General features: G+C 45.2%; 2 protein-coding genes and 1 long non-coding RNA gene across 3 annotated transcripts; 2 read left to right on the top strand and 1 right to left on the bottom strand.

The window, feature by feature from the left end:
- Positions 1-3254: 3254 nt before the first annotated feature.
- On the bottom strand, positions 3255-6825 carry LOC133468370 (uncharacterized). The gene is made up of 2 exons (XR_009785478.1): positions 5203-6825; positions 3255-4088 (listed from the first exon to the last, which is right to left on the bottom strand). It is a non-coding gene; the product is annotated as an uncharacterized LOC133468370 (long non-coding RNA).
- A 133-nt stretch (positions 6826-6958) lies between these two features.
- On the top strand, positions 6959-10404 carry LOC133468413 (thrombomodulin-like). Its single transcript, XM_061754294.1, has one exon. The coding sequence runs from the start codon at positions 7270-7272 to the stop codon at positions 8794-8796; it is 1527 nt and encodes a 508-aa protein (XP_061610278.1). The 5' UTR covers positions 6959-7269; the 3' UTR covers positions 8797-10404.
- Positions 10405-11360: 956 nt separating this feature from the next.
- Positions 11361-14241, top strand: thbd (thrombomodulin). The gene is given in 2 exon segments (XM_061754293.1): positions 11361-11628; positions 11630-14241. Coding segments are annotated over 2 exon segments (1716 nt in total). The 5' UTR covers positions 11361-11578; the 3' UTR covers positions 13296-14241.
- The last annotated feature ends 2009 nt before the right edge of the window (positions 14242-16250 follow it).

The following is a 16250-nucleotide window of genomic DNA, read 5'->3' as shown; positions in this document are numbered from 1 at the left end:
TTCTAAGGCAAAAACGTCGCCTGCATTGAAAATTTTGATGTTTTTTAGACTATAACAAGTGAAAATAGTGGGGTTGGATACATTTGAGTAGGCTTGTTTTGTTAGTCAATGGCTATAATGCTTCATTGCAGAAGGAAGGTATGTGACCACGGCAGACTTTGATGGACATGGCTGGCGCCCAGTACCGTTTTCGATTAATCAGCGACACCGTAATAAATTAGCGATTTTCTTATTTTTCTTTTTTTCTTTTTTTTTAAGCATATTAAATTAGGGAAAATCGGCAGGTGCGTGCTTAGTACTCTTAGAATGTGTACAGTAATTGAGATGACCAACACACCACACACAAATCAAGTGGTTGATTTCAGATATGCGTTATACAAACACTCAGCGTAACCAGTTGCTCCTCTACTGTTTGGCCGGCATTCAGGTCACTTCCTAATTGGCTATGGTTCTGTTTCACGTTATAATCACAGAATCAATTGCTCGGCCAATGTCGGTTAATTGGGCCTTTGCTGACTTTTATCAGAAAGGGTAGGGAAATGCTAAAATTCAGTTTGATTATCGGTGAGTGCATTCCACCCTTACGCATACACAGTTACATTCAAAGCCTCCAATGGTTAGCCAGTACTTGTTTCCAGCGTTTGTCCAGTGCCATGTCAGTGGCAGGTCATGGTGGTTTATTTACCACCTTTGCATGATGTTTAAGAATCTGAAACGTTTCTTCAAACATTGCCTGTACAGTTAATAACTTTTTACATTTTTATTTTTATTTTTTTATCAGGGATGTTTTCTTCTGTGACACAGAATTCAGACAGTAATTACCTGCTTACTTTGCTCCTTTCTGATACAAAACACAATTGCCGGAAATGGAGTGAAGGGTGGCATGTGCCAATAAACCAAACATTGTATTCCTTATGTCTGCACATCTCTCCACTGTTTACCAAACGGTGAATAAAAACAGACAATAAACGGTAACATCTCGCTCTTATTTCCTGTCTAAGGGGGCTCCAGAGAGACAAGTAGAGGAAAACATCATCCCTTGACTCGGAGAGCCAAAACACACAGACTGAACAAGCTGGTTTTATGGGAGACAGGCACACTTCAATCCAGCAGATTCCTGCAATTAGTTGAGGCATGAAGAGAGCATCTGTAGAATTCCAGCAGAGGATGTTGAGGGTTGGTTTTGTATGTTAGAAAATCCAATGAAAGCACAATATTAACCATTGTGTTTCTTCTCTTCTATTTTATGCATTTCTTTAGATGCTTTGATCATACTGGAAACAAAATGAACCTTTTAGGACATCCAAATAATGAGTGAGAAATAATGTACAGTACTTTATCAGCTCTTTGCTATTCTGTTCAATCATAAATCAAAATATGCCAAAAACATATTTTCTGAACATTTCATTAGGAGTAAGTAAGTGTAAGTAGACATAATGTGTTACTATTCAGCACTTGCTTGAGAACAAATGCAAAATCATCACTGTTGTTTTGTATGTATACTAAAGTGGTTTAGCAGTGAAAAAATATTGAAAATATCTTTTCCAAAATGAGATAAACACCATATTCAAAAGAATCAGTCTTGCCTTATGACATTTTAAAGGATACAGACTCGATTTGTTGAATATGTTCCGACTGAGCCAATAGTTGTAACTCATTTGCAGGTTTGGATGAAAAAAAAAATCCTTTTTCTCACTCACAATGGATTCCTAGTGTTTTGGGAGGAGTACATTTGGATTCATTGGAAGCCAAATGTTATTTTTCTACCTTTCTGTAATGTACATAAACAAATTGTCATTAAATATAACATTTTGACCCAGGACTTTGACTATTTGCTTTTGTGCCAGTACAAATATAGTAATGCTCACTTCTGTGGTGGTTGTAGTTTGCAGTGTAACTACACTGAAAGCTGGTTCTAACAACCACATTACTGTAAACTGTTGAATTAATAATATATAAAAGAAAGTTGATCAACACTGAGCATTTCTATCTTTGTAAAGCTCAAAGCTTTTTATTCTGTTCTTGTATTGGATCTCATTTGGGTCTGATCTTAATGTTTTAGTCACTCAGTATAAAATCCAAAAAGAGCAGCTCTAAAGCAAAATGGAAAAACTATTGAAGTTCTCATCTTTCATCACAAGCATTCTGGGATTTGTCCAAAACATTAATTCACAAGGGTTTTGTTTTTCGTTTTGAAACTCTGGACGGGATTTATCAGTTTTCTCAGCAACCTGGCGTACTTGGCGTGAGGATATTTAGTTTCACCATGTGAGACCCTCAGATAAATATTCACACTAGAAACCGTGTCCTGTTCTGAGGCGCAGAGGCGAGAAAGGTAGATATTCAGCACTCAATGGCAGGAAGTGCCCCTGCAGGACTCCTGAGTGATATCCCAAGGCTTCAGGTTAAACAAGCAGAACATTTTACAATCTTGTCCCTCATTGCGTCAATGTTTTCTTCCCAAACCACTCTTTTTGGGACAAAACAATTGTTCTTAAAGACACGTTACAATATACACCCTCAACTCATTACTGGTTTAGTTGTGAATGGGAGCCTGTCACGTGTCAAATGTATACTGTACATGGCCGCGCACAAACGGTGTGTCATGCCTATTTTTACATGTTCCTCTAGGTGTGTGTGGTGTATGTGTGTGTGCACCCTTTGATCCACACTCAGGACATGCATGGACAACGCCTTCCTTTTCCTCTCCTGTCACATCTCTAACACACTTTGCAATCTATGGTTGTGTATCCATGCTTTGGGACTTGCCAAAGAAATGATGACGATGGAACTGTGAGTTGAAGGTTAAGGAAACATCGCATTCATGCCAGTCGCGTCAGACATGCAGAGTTTTGTTATTGCTGGAGGGAGTCCGGTCGAACTAACCTTAACCCTGTAACCTGTGAATAATCAAATAATATGAATAACTATTTGATTGAAGATCTTCGAGGAGGATTTTTTTTTTGTATGTCTCGATTATATGATGGGTATTTTTGCATGAGAAATTGCAATACAGTATATTCAATGAAATAATGAATTCTGACGGTGAAAAAAAGAACCCCCGCAGGTTGATTAATTTACTGTCTTTATAAGTTCAGTCGTGCTTCGTGGGGGCCTGGTTCCCATTGACTCACACATAATTCGAATCGCAGTCTACACTAACTTGAGCTCATAGGTCAAGCTCTGTGGTGAAATGAGCAGCCAAATGTTGAAAAAAAGAGTAACAAAAAAAATGTTAGTTTTTGGATACGCGGTAAGAACACATGGACATAAGTTTATTTGCACAATTCATACACAGAAAATTCAAAGTGCTTTACAGCTTCATAAAACTACAAGAAGGCAAATCAAATCATTCAATAAAACATAAACATAGAACGTGCACAACAATATCATAAAGTCAAGCTCAGCTGTAAGTCCACATACACAGACACTGACAGCATCAATATTTTCTCCTTGTTTATCCATACCGTACAGTGACAGATGAGGATGCAATAAAGTGGAATATCCGTATAGTTCATGTTACGTTCGCTATACTGTAAGTTATAAATATGCTAATAAACAATTCCGGTCAGTGATCGAATATGCATGTGGTAGTGTATAAATACTGGTATGAAAATTTCCAGCTATTTAAGCAGAAAATATCGAACATTGTGTTCTATGTGTATTGAAATTATTGGTGTTTTGGCATCACTAATGTCAAGTAAAGACAGACAGACATTGAAAGTGTACAGCCTTTCTGCTTCAGATCCATAAAGAAGCACGAAAAAGCTCACAACGTTATAGTGCTGCTTAATGTTATGGTTAGCCTTTAACCATCTTACCTTAATAGAATCGAATGTCATCATCACATCCGGCGAAACTTTTTAATCCAAAGGTGGTGTTATCAGTGTTCGATCCTGATTAGCAGCGGATACTCTGATGTTCGGTGAAGTCGACTTGGGGATGGCAGATATTTGTGTGCAGTGGGGAAAAAAAAGTGTACATTTTTTCTATGCTTTCTCAGCACCCTTCTCTTCGTACTCTTGGCTGGTTAGAAGGAGCCACTTGCCTAGTCGCAGTGCCCCTTAGAATGGTGCTTCATTCTTCGTCTGTTTGGACAAAAGAATGTCAGAGACCTTTTACTTCTAGCAACTGTTCTAAATTTTAAAATTACAATGCATAATGTTTCCTTTTCTGACCATGGAAAGATGTGGGCACCAGGATGAGACCAGTTGAGAAACCCAATTGTAGGTCCATTTTAAAAAGCACTGTCACGTAATAACTGTGATTTAGTTTAATTATTAGCCGGTATATGAACTTGTCCACAGATTTTAATACATTTCAACTAGTCAGCTGATACTTGACTGAAATTATATATTGTCTATTGTCTCTGAAATAACCCAGAAAGATACTTGAATACGAATTACTCACGTCAAACAAACTGCAATGTGGCTATTTACGTGTCAAAATACAACAAGATTTCAACATTTTCTGTTGAACTCATCCATCCATTCTCTTTTCTGCTTATACTGTTCAGCGCTGTGACGTAGACAACAAGCGTTGCCATATAAACAGCCAACACAAAAACTAACCAACAGGACACATGAATCACTCTAAAACCAGATTACGACCATTTTTGGAAAACGAACCAATCTACAGACACGCCTGGAACTGGATTAACTCAGCGTGGGCATTAACGATAGATATCAGTCAAAATATTTACCAAGACCAAGAGACCTGGGTTTGTGTTGCCAGGCTGGGTTCCAGTTGAGATTAGACAGAGCCACTAGGCCACCTAGCAACCCTCTATCTAGCAGTCACAATTTAAATCTAAACATTCAAATAGTTATTTTGTTTGGATTCACTGAACAAAGAAATCTCTTCCCTGCATGGCTGGCTCACATCCCCTCCACCCTATTACATCCCACCACACCTACTTTTATGAGGGAGGTATTGAAATAGAATTTGAGTCCCACTTACTCAAGGGGTTACGTATGGACATTTGTCATAAATGGACAGAATCATGCTCACATTCTAAGTCTGGGTGTTTCATTTCATTGAGACAATAATTTCCATGTCAGACTCATTATTTGTCACAAGGGGATCGATAAGCTTTGCTCACATTCCTTCACTCCCATTGACTTTACATCACGTCAATGAAGAATGAGCAAATACAACACTGGTTTACATAGTTGGGTTCTCATTACATTGTCTTTCTATAACCTTTTAGATGGAGGATGTGAGTCCATTCTGCTTAGTGTTACTTCCTCTTCCAGGTCCAGCCATTTGAGGAAGGCGGCACTCTTCCTACTTCAGCCGCACTGAGATAACAGAAGACACCTAAAAGGTGAACAATGCTGACAGATTTAGACTGACAACACAAAATATAATGCCTACTTCCTTGGCTAATATTATTACCCAAGGATGTGAGTCCACAATGCTTACTGTAAATTTAATGTTGAATCATATTCCTGAAGCAGTTTATCCTTTAGGGGTTTTGGGGTATTTTGTTGCTGTAGCTCCTTTGTATGGGAAAAAAAACCAACAACAACTTCTAGGCCATTAAGTATAAAACCATCAATAAGTAAGTGAGTGAGGCAGTAAGTGAGCGTGCGTTTTTTGTGCTGCTGGAAACTAAAGCTAATTGGTGCAATCAACAAACCACCATGCAACTTAGTTTAGAGTGCGAGGAAAAAGTATGTGAACCCTGTGGAATTTCTTAAATTTCTCCATAAATTGGTCATAAAATATGGTCTGATCTTCATCTAAATCACAAGAATAAACAAACTGAGTCTGCGTGAACTGATACCACACGGACAATTGTGTTTTATACAGCTCAAAATGTAAACACAGGGACAGGACAGGGAGGAAAAAATAAGTGAACCCTTGGATTTAATAAGTGGATGACCTTCCTTTGGCAGCAATAACCTCAGCCAAATGTTTCCTGTAGTTACAGATCAAATGAGCACGATCAGGGTGAATTTTGGACCATTCCTCTTTACAAAACTGTTGCAGTTCAACAAGATTCCTGGTATCTCTGGTGTGAATACCTTTCTTGAGGTATTCACAGCATCTCAATCAGGTTGAGGTCAGAACTTTGACTGGGACACACCAGAACATATATTTTCTTCTTCTCAAGCCATTCTGATTCAGCTGTTGGACAGATGGCCTCAATATCTTGATGAACTTGTGAATTCATTTTTTGTAATGATGATAGCAAGGTGTCCAGGCCCTAAGTTAACAAAGCACACCCATTGCATGTTGCTCTCTCCACCATGCTTCACAATTGGAATAAGGTTTTGATGTTGACAAAGTTGACAATTCGACTTTGGTTTCCTCTGTCCACAAAATATTTTGCCAGTAGTGCTGTGGAATGAATATCTAAGTGCTCTTTAGCAAGCTTCAAAAGTGCAACATCATTTTTTTTTTTTTTGTAGACAGCAACAGCTTGCTATTTGGTGTTCTCCCATTAACCCATGGGAGTTTTGTCAACAGAGATGTTGGCATATGCCAGTAATTTGTTGAAATTATCAGATGACACGAGTTTTTCTTTTTTTTTGGAGGAGAAGCAACAGTGCAGAACTTTTAGCTATATCTCATATAAAAATATCATTTCACAGAGTCTTACAGGTGTCTAGACACAAGAAAAATATCCCACCGCACCACTCATCAGTAGCACTGCCTTGCTCATTTCCCACATTCTGTCCTCTCTCATCTTTTCTCTTGGTTACTTGCTGCATGTCCACCGGGTGGCATGACCTCATGAGCACTATTCACACCAGACATTCCAACAATCTTGCTGAACTGCAACAGTTTTGTAAAGAGGAATGATCCAAAATTCATCCTGATTTTTGTACCCCCCCCCCCCCCCCCCCCCGAAGAATAGGAGTTAATCAGTACTGCACTTCTTTCCTTTTTTTTTAATACAAGGATCTGTTCTTCTACTTAAGTACAGAGTGTGAGCACTTTTGCCACCTGTGGGTAATTCGGAGATGTGACAAGACAAGAAGATGCCCGTCTGTCACGAGAAGATCACTCGTGGGGAAAGTATGCGCGCGTGTGTTAATGAGGCAGCACGTTTGTGATAAGGCTTCAGAAGAGAGCTGCGAGGGGAAGGGTTGAGCAAGCGGACCCAACCAGAACTGAACTTCCTTCCTGTGCTGCCCCAACTCGAGAGCGACAATGCTTTTATAAATGGACGCTCTAATGTGGCGCTTCCAGTCTCCTCGGCAGCTTTGCACCGTCGAACGCCGCAGCCAGCCACGGTCCTCGCCGTAATCTATCTCAAGCATGGACCCGATTGCTTTGGTTGTGCGTGCGCTTCTCCTTTGCGGGCTGCGGGGAGGTGCGCTCTCCCTGAGCGGACATTGCACCGATAAGCAGTGTTACGCGCTTTTCGTGGAACCGAAAGACTTCCAAGAAGCGCGGAAAAGCTGCGCAAATTACGATGGAGATCTTTTGTCGGTCCTCGACGTGGAAGCGCGGGGACACTTGCTCGTACGCAGCGGCGTCATCGGGAGTTTTTGGCTCGGCCCTCCTGGGACACAAGGCCAAAACTGCACTTCGTGCTCCGTGTGGCTGGGAGGCAACGTGACGATCCGAACGACGCCGTGCAGCGATCAACTCGGCGGCTACATTTGCCAGTACCCCAACGCGGATCCTTGCGGCGGCGTGTCCCCAGCGGGAGACGCCCAGGTGAGCTACACAGCGCCGATGGGCTTCGCGCTCAACACTTCGCTCCTCTTCCCTCGTGGCACAGTGGCGGTCGCGGGGAACACGGACGCCCTCCACCCGGACGCCAAGTACTTGTGCTTCGAATCCAGTTGGCTGCGAGCTCCGTGGAACTGCGAGGTGATGGGAGGCGGCTGCCAGCACCGGTGCAACTCCACGAGCGGCGCCTGCGCGTGTCCGCAGGACGAACACCTCCACGCCAACCTCATCACCTGCGGCCGGGACCCGTGCGTCGGAGGCGCCCGCGCGTGCGAGTGCCGCGCCGGCTACACGCTGGCCGCGGACGGGCAGAGCTGCGTGGACGTGGACGAGTGCGAGCGGCCGGACGTTTGCGTGGGAGAGGGCGAGGAGTGCGCGAACACCCTTGGGGAGTTCGAGTGCGTGTGCAAAGATGGCTTCGAGGAGCAGGAGGGGGTGTGTGTGGATGTGAGCATCTGTGCGAAATGCGAGCACATGCTGTGCGTCAAATCCAATGGCGTGTATGCGTGTGCGTGTCGCGAGGGCTTCAGAGTGTCCTCGCGTGACCCCACGAAGTGCGACATGTTCTGCGACCAGGCGGACTGCCCGGCCAACTGCATCCCGAACCCCAATCTGGTGGAGGGGAACATGCACCAGTGCTTCTGTCCTGATGGCTACATCCAAGACATCCGCAACAACACCGCCTTCTGCGCTGACATCGACGAGTGCGGAATTCTGCTGCAGTGTGAACACATATGCGAAAACCGATTCGGGAGTTTCGAGTGTTCTTGTAATGAGGGCTACAAGTTGTTTGACGACTACATGTGCGTGCACCCGGAGGAGGACAAATGGACGCCGCTGTACCCGACGCCTGCCGAGTCACGTCCGGCCGCCTTGCCGTCTTACGTCAAAGCGGGCAGCGTACTTGGCATTAGCATGTTCTTCTTGCTTTGCCTGGTGCTGCTCTACTTTCTGGTCCGGAACACGGCCAAGCGTTGCGGTAGCCTCGAGCTTTCCTCCCTCAAAGGGTCCGATATGGATATTTTCTACCTGCAGCAAGTCACCACGGAGACGTACAAGCGGTTATCTTTTGACAGGCAGTCGAAATGTGACTCGCAAAGACTCTAACCGCAACGCTGATTCGCCTTAAGATGCTACCAAAGCGACAGATGCTGGAACTTAACGTGATGCACGTACAACTAAAACACTGTTTTGTTTGGAAATCAACTTTATTAGATTCATGAATGTGTTTCTCTTTTGGGGGGTTCAATTGCCTTCTCATGATTAGAAAGTCTCCCTATCCTTTAATCTTCAATAGAGATTTCTTTTACCAATCTAGCCCATTTGGTAGAGGGGGGGGGGGGGGGGGGGGGGGTTAGCACCCCTAAACTTCAGACCCTAGAATCGCCCCTGGTTATAATAGAAGAAACAAAAGGGTGAATATTATGGTACTTTAAAAAAAAATCTCAAGTTCAGATCTCCAACAAGGCTTCCTATAATTGGCACACAATTAGTCGCTGTCCAACTCAAACGTTGGAAGATGTGTGCTTGTCATTGGACGATTGATTGTATTGAGAAATTCAGGAACATGTCAAGAAATCTCACTTTGAAGTCTGGATATCCACCTAGACTTGGATCTGCACCACAATTCTAAGGTCATCGAAATTAGTATTTTTCTTTTTTTTAAAACCTAACTAACAAACAAAACATCTTCCTCTATATTAAGGCAATGACAGTGGAGCTTCCCCAAAACCGAAAATAACAAGTGCCCTAATATTCAACCCATTTCGACATATTTGTTGTCAATTTAAGCACAAATTGAGTAAACCTTTTTTCCTCGTATCATTGAGTCCCGAAAACTTAAAAAGATCATCACGTCCCATTCGTTTGTGACTGGACAATTGATGTACTTGCAGTTGTTATGGCTTGGAAGTCGGACACCGGCTGATTTACCGGGATTTTTAACGTGAACTCGTGTATAATTGTGACTTCTCTCAATTAGAATTTCAGCGCACTCTAGCTTTAAAAACATCAAGCTAAAATAGGACAACATTTGGGGTCAGTATTTGATGTTATTAATGTCGAGTGAATGTGTTTGATGCTGATCTCAGTGTAAAATAATACACTTAACACCACTGATCGTTACAATTGCAATAATAAACAAGGTGTTTAATTAATACCTCTCTGAGAATGTCAGTTTAAGAAGAGCAATTTTTAACTATGTACACAGCGAGCCTGGATGTCGTTCGATTATGCAAGCGTACCTCATGTTGCAGCTGATGAGTGGATAATTTGTAGTAATAAGTTGATGGATAGTCCGTGTTTGTATTCGAGGATGAAATATGCATTTAAGCAGAACATTACTGTCAAAAAGAATTTGAATGTAAAACTGTGCTGCTGTATCAACTAACGAATAAGGGCACCTTGTCATTTTGTGCCCAAAATCACAATAGTGCATCTGTATAACATCTATCTACCTTTTTTTTTTTTTTTCAATATTAAATGTTGAATTACTGTAATGTACCATTGCTGAAATATAAGAAAACTGAAGTTTGCTTGAAATGCATTTAAGTTCACAGAAAAGAAAACAGCTGGTCACGTCAAGGTTACCATTATGATGCGTCACTGTACTATACAACCACAATAATTAGACCACTGTTAAATTGATAACGCTCTGACTGTGCCAAAACTGTGCATTATTATCTTTATAAAGGTAGAAACTTTCCTTGAATGTCATTAGATTATTGACGTGTACTTGTTCAGAAAGGGTAATAATCCTAATAATGACTGATTATACTTGTCAGTAATATAGTTAATGATGATACTAACGGTGTTGTAGGATTGGTGTCACGACAGATTTATTTCAAATGTTTTTCCCTTCGAATTAATCCCGCTGGAGTCTAACAGACTTCCTCAGCGTCCTCTGCAATGCCGTCATGATTCTTCCGGGTTCCTCCGTCGCTCTGTCATCGCAGCCAACTTGATATTACCGAAGTGGGTCCTCTTGATGACCGCCCGGTGGTCGGGAAACAGGACCAAAAAAAAAAGAAGAAATCCACACAGAGTGAGTACAATCACTCGGTTGAGTACTGAGGTTGCACTCGCATGTACTTCTCAGACAGGAAATGTTGAGTCCTCAAGATGTTGTGGGCAAGCGTGTTGTCATGGTGACGCAGTCACAAGTTGTCCTTGCCAGAACTCGTGCGTGTACTGAACAAAGCATACACAGCTGGATCTCTTTGGGGACCTGCCGGTTGACCGTCGAGCCCACAGTGAAGGGAAAATCTCGTAGTTTGGCTTTGAAACAGGCACATGTGCAGACAAGCCAAAAAAAAAAAAAAAAAAAAAAAAGGGCCCCACTCGCCAAAATTATTCATACAATTAAGAAAAATAGTAGTATAAGGCTTCAATCAACACAATTAACAATCCGACTATTCACAAAGGAGGTGAAGGGTTGCTACAGTGGGCATAAAAAGTCTACACACCCCTGTTCAAATGGCAGGTTTTTCCTGATACACAAAAATAAGATCAAGATAATTCACTTTCAAACTCCCCCCCGCCTCCCCTGCCCCCACTATTAGTTAACCTATAACCCGTACAACTCAATTGGAAAAAATAAATAATTACAATATTGCACATAATCAATCGATCGATCGATGGATAGATACACGTACTGTGTAAACTGTGCCCCCGGTGAAATTGGTCTCGAACCGCCACTGCAGACTGGACCGAGTCCACTCAGTGGGAGGGGCCGCTGTGACAAAGAGGCGTGGTTTAGCCTGCGCGATTCCGTGCGTAATTTGCAGCCGCGGTCCTCTCCGATGGCGTTCGAGAAGGACGCCGTGGAAGGCTACTTCAGAGCCACTTCCTTCCTCCGCTCGGACGCCAACATGCACTGGGGAGATTATAAATGCGAGCCAAGCGTTTCCCCCAACAAACAGGGACGCGCGAGCACTTGAACGTGTTGGAAGATGAAGGATGCCGCGGGGTTGCTCGTTGCCGCGCTGGTCGTCCTGGCGGGGAGCCAGTGCTTCGGCGCTGAACCGGCCCCGGACGGCGGCCACTGCGTCGGGAGCCAGTGCTTCGCCGTCTTCCGCCACTCCGCGGACTTCGCAAGCGCGCAGGATCGTTGCAAAGAGCGAAGTGGGCTTCTAACCGCCGTGCGCTCGTCTGCGTCGCACGATGCCCTCGCCGCACTTTTGGGAAACTTTTCGGGTCGCTTCTGGATCGGTTTGCAGCGTTTCACCGACTGCCCGAATGCGACATCTCGTCTCAAAGGCTACGAGTGGGCGACGAAGGACGACCAGAGCGATTTCTCCAACTGGGCCCCCACCTTCGACGGCAGCTGCTCCTCTCCGCGCTGCGTCACAGTGTCCGGCGAGGACGCGCTCCGGTGGGCGCAGGAGCCGTGTGACGCGCGCGTCGGCGGCTTCCTGTGCCAGTACCACTTCAAATACGCGTGCCCGAGTCTAGACCGGGACCCGGAGGAGACCGTGGTCTACAGCACCCCCTTGGGATTCGGCGGGCGGGACCTGCTGTCCCTGCCGCCCGGGAGCGTCGCCACGTCGACGCCGAGCGAGCTCAAGTTCGTGTGCTCCGAAAAGTGGCTGCGGGCTCCGTGGAGCTGCGAGATCCTCGAGGGAGGGTGCGAGCACAAATGCGCCGTGGGTGCCGACCACGAGCCGTCGTGCTCCTGCCCGCCCGGCCTCTCCATCAGCCCCGTCAACCAGGTCACGTGCGAGGTGAGCTCGGGCGACCCGTGCGCGCGTCTGCGTTGCGAGCACGCGTGTCTCGTGGGCGACGACGGCGCGCCCTCCTGCGCCTGCGACAGCGGCTTCAAAGTGGCTCCCGACGGGAGGTCCTGCGTGGACTTCGACGACTGCTCGGACGAGCGCCAGTGTCCCGGGGAGAACTTCCGGTGCGTCAACACGGCGGGCGGCTTCGAGTGCGACTGCCGGGTCGGATTCCGGATGACGGCCGGCCTGTGCGTGGATCGCGACGAGTGCGCGTCCGCCCCGTGCGAGCACATGTGCGACAACGCGCCCGGCAGCTACAAATGCTCCTGCTACGGCGGCTATCGAGTGGACCCCCACAACCCGAACAAGTGTGAGCTGCACTGCGGCGAGCGGGAGTGCGTGGCGCAGTGCGACCCCAACGACCGGCGCCAGTGCTACTGCCCCGACGGTTACATCGCAGATGAGAGGGACGACCACACCGCCTGCATCGACATCGACGAATGCGCCCACTCTTACTGCGAACACGGCTGCGACAACGCTTACGGCGGCTACGTTTGCTCCTGTCCGAAAGGTTTCACTCTGGTCAACGAGGTGTCTTGCGTGAAAAACGAGGATGAAGACGAAGAGGCGGAGGGCTCGGGGGAGGACGCGACGACTCCGAGCACCCCCGCGGTGACGCCGCACGAGGTCGCCCCGACACGGCCGCCCTCGGCGGTGACAGCGGGCGGCCTGGTGGCCATCATCGCGTGCTGCGTCTTTTTTATTGCGGTGGTGGTCTTTTTGGTTCAGCACGTCCTAAGCAAAAGGGCGAAGGTGGAGGGAGAGGTGACGTTTAAAGCCCCGGAGAGAGGAGAGAGCCCCAGTCGGCACGGGATGGGGAGTGAAGCTTAATTTAAAATCAAATCAAATCAAATAAAAAAAAAAGCCCTCTGAATCGACTTAATTCAAACATGTAAATTGGTTGCACATGATTAAGTGTGTGAAACAAACAAAAATGGAGTACTTTTTGCAGTGTATATGAAAGAAGGCTCCGAAACGATGCAAAGCAGAGCCCACCTTCCAGCTGGAGGTCAGCGTGGGCGTGTCCGCTCAGTGCGCTGGAAACACACGAGGAAGGGGAAAAAAAAAAAAGAAAAAGTGCTGACATTTCGGTTGCACGAGATTACAATGTGTCTTGGAGAAAAGAGTAAAATGCCGCAGCCAACAAAACGCAACAAATGGGGGGGGGGGGCCAGTATTAACCCACAATCATTTTTCGACACGAAGGTTGGCTTCATCTGCAGCAAATGCAATGTAACACAAAAATGAGCAAAAGAACTGGTTTTGTGCTGAAAAGATAATAACCTATACACCCACTATCAAGTTTTATTATTATTGTATTCCCCCCCCCCCCCCCTCCTCCCTGCTCAAGTCACTTTCAGGCTGATTGCGCCACCAACTGGAGAAATGGGTGTACTGTAACTGAAACAAATTATTAGCAGTGTTCCCCGGCTTCTATCGAGCAAAGGCACATATTTTACTTTCAGAACAATCGCACGGTACACCACCCAAAAAAAAAAAAAAATATATATATTTTTTTTAATGTCACTATCTAAATTATGATTATCTCGTTTCAATTGACCAATGTATTCACTCCGTGTGAACTGTGAGCTCGCTTAATTGAACGCAAAGCTTACAGGAAGGCATGACTATTCTGTTTTATACAGTAAATAATAAGCACAAGGTGAATAAGGTTAAATGTACTTTCTGCCATTTATTGTTCCTATCCGTACATCGCTGTATGAGCGAAGATGCATTATTTGTAGTTATATAATAAATAGTTTGTTGGATCAATGAAGTGAAATTGGATTATTTACTGCTCCACACCTGATGACGTCTCACAGTATAATCACCATATTAGTGTGCTCAAATTAACGGGGGCAGCATTTGGGAATAGTGGTTTGCACGCCTGCCTCACAGTTAAGATGTTCCAAGTTTGAATCTCCCTGTGTTTGCACAGGTTTTCTCCTCCATCCACAGAATACGCCTCTTAGGTTATATGTGCATAATAGCATGAATTCCTGTGGTGAAACCAAATTGTTATGAGTTGCTTAGTTAACTTTTCTCATAGGCTGCAAATGTGTGCATAGAAAAAGCTATCAGAAGGGAAGGTTTTGCTTCGAGTCCATCTCCTATTATTCCTGTTATTAGTAGTTACGTTTATATAAACCCTCCATTCATTTCCACAGATGTGAAGTCATGTTGCAAGAGCAGAAGTTTAAGCAGGGAAGCCCGGCCACTCGGTCCCGCTCTTCTGGGCGGACACTGAGGCGTTCCCAGGCCAGCTGGTAGACATGGTCTCTCCATCATGTATGTCCTGGGTCATTCCCCGTGGGACATGCCCGGAACACCTCGCCAGCGAGGCGTCTGGGGGGGACACCTCATCTGGCTCCTCTCAATGCGGAGGAGCAACGGCTGGACGCTGAGTCACCCTATCGCCCCTGTGGAGGAAGCTCATTTCGGTCGCTTGTATCTTGTTCTTTCGGTCAGGAGCCACAGCTGGTGGCCATAGGCGAGGGTAGGAACGTCGGTCGACCGGTAAATCGAGAGCTTTGCCTTTTGGCTCAGCTCCTTCTTCACCATGACAGCGATCCGCCTGTCAATCTCCCGCACCGTTCTTCCCTCACTCGTGAACAAGACTGAGCGACTTGAACTCCTCCACTTGGGCAGGATCTCATCCCGGAGCCGGAGAGGGCACTCTGCCCTTTTCCGACTGAGGACCATGGCTTTAGATTTGGAAGTGCTGATTTTCATCCCAGCTGCTTCTTCAACTCTATTTTCTTCTTTTTCTTTCTCTGAGCTGCACTGCTTACAGTATGTCGTGCCAATGTAACTTCAACGATCTTAGCACTGGGAATGTTTTAAATTTGTACCAGATTTTAAATTCACCTCAAATCTCATCTATTTTACAACAACTAGACTTTAGCATTACTATAAAAATAAGTCTTATTATTAGCATTAGTTTCGACACATCTCACAAGAAGCTCAATGTTAAGTACTTTTTGCACAACTTGCTGTTCTCTGACAAGGAGCTAAAGGCAAAAATGAAAGAATGAATCGATCAATACATTTCCTGGTTGAGTAAAAACTGGGCGGCACGATGGGCGACTGGTTAGCACATCTGCCTCACAGTTCTGAGGACCGGGGTTCAAATCCTGGCCCCGCCTGTGTGGAGTTTGCATGTTCTCCCCGTACCTGGGTGGGTTTTCTCCGGGCACTCCGGTTTCCTCCCACATCCCCAAAACATTCGTGGTAGGTTGATTGAAGACTCTAAATTGTCCGTAGGTGTGAATGTGAGTATGAATGGTTGTTTGTTTCTGTGTGACCTGCGATTGGCTGGCGACCAGTTCAGGGTGTACCCCGCCTCCCGCCCAAAGATAGCTGGGATAGGCTCCAGCACGCCCGCGACCCGAGTGAGGATAAGCGGTACAGAAAATGGATGGGTGGATAGTTAGAACTGCTATTTAAACATTCCTCTTCATCATGCTGTACACTTTGTGACATCATGAGACCAAGATGACACCGAACATTTAAACAACAGTACAGTACAACAGTAGCATTGTGAACAATTGTTAAGCGTCATCTTGGTCTTCCGATGTCAAAATGCAAACAGATTGGGGAAAAGGACTGTTCAAATTCCAACTCTAATTGAATCAAGAAATGTTTTGGTCGATTCTTGACTCAAACCCCTGTTGTGAATTTGGCCGTTCAGTGCCTTGTTAAAGAACAGCAAGTCATGCAAAAAGCACTGAAACGTTTAGTACTTGTACATGTGGATTCAAAATTTGGGAGAAGGTCAAATCAAGT

This window comes from Phyllopteryx taeniolatus, chromosome 18 (assembly GCF_024500385.1).
Source record: "Phyllopteryx taeniolatus isolate TA_2022b chromosome 18, UOR_Ptae_1.2, whole genome shotgun sequence".
NCBI lineage: Eukaryota > Metazoa > Chordata > Actinopteri > Syngnathiformes > Syngnathidae > Phyllopteryx > Phyllopteryx taeniolatus.
Note: the sequence above shows the minus strand (reverse complement) of the source record. Positions and strands in the feature narration are given on the sequence as shown.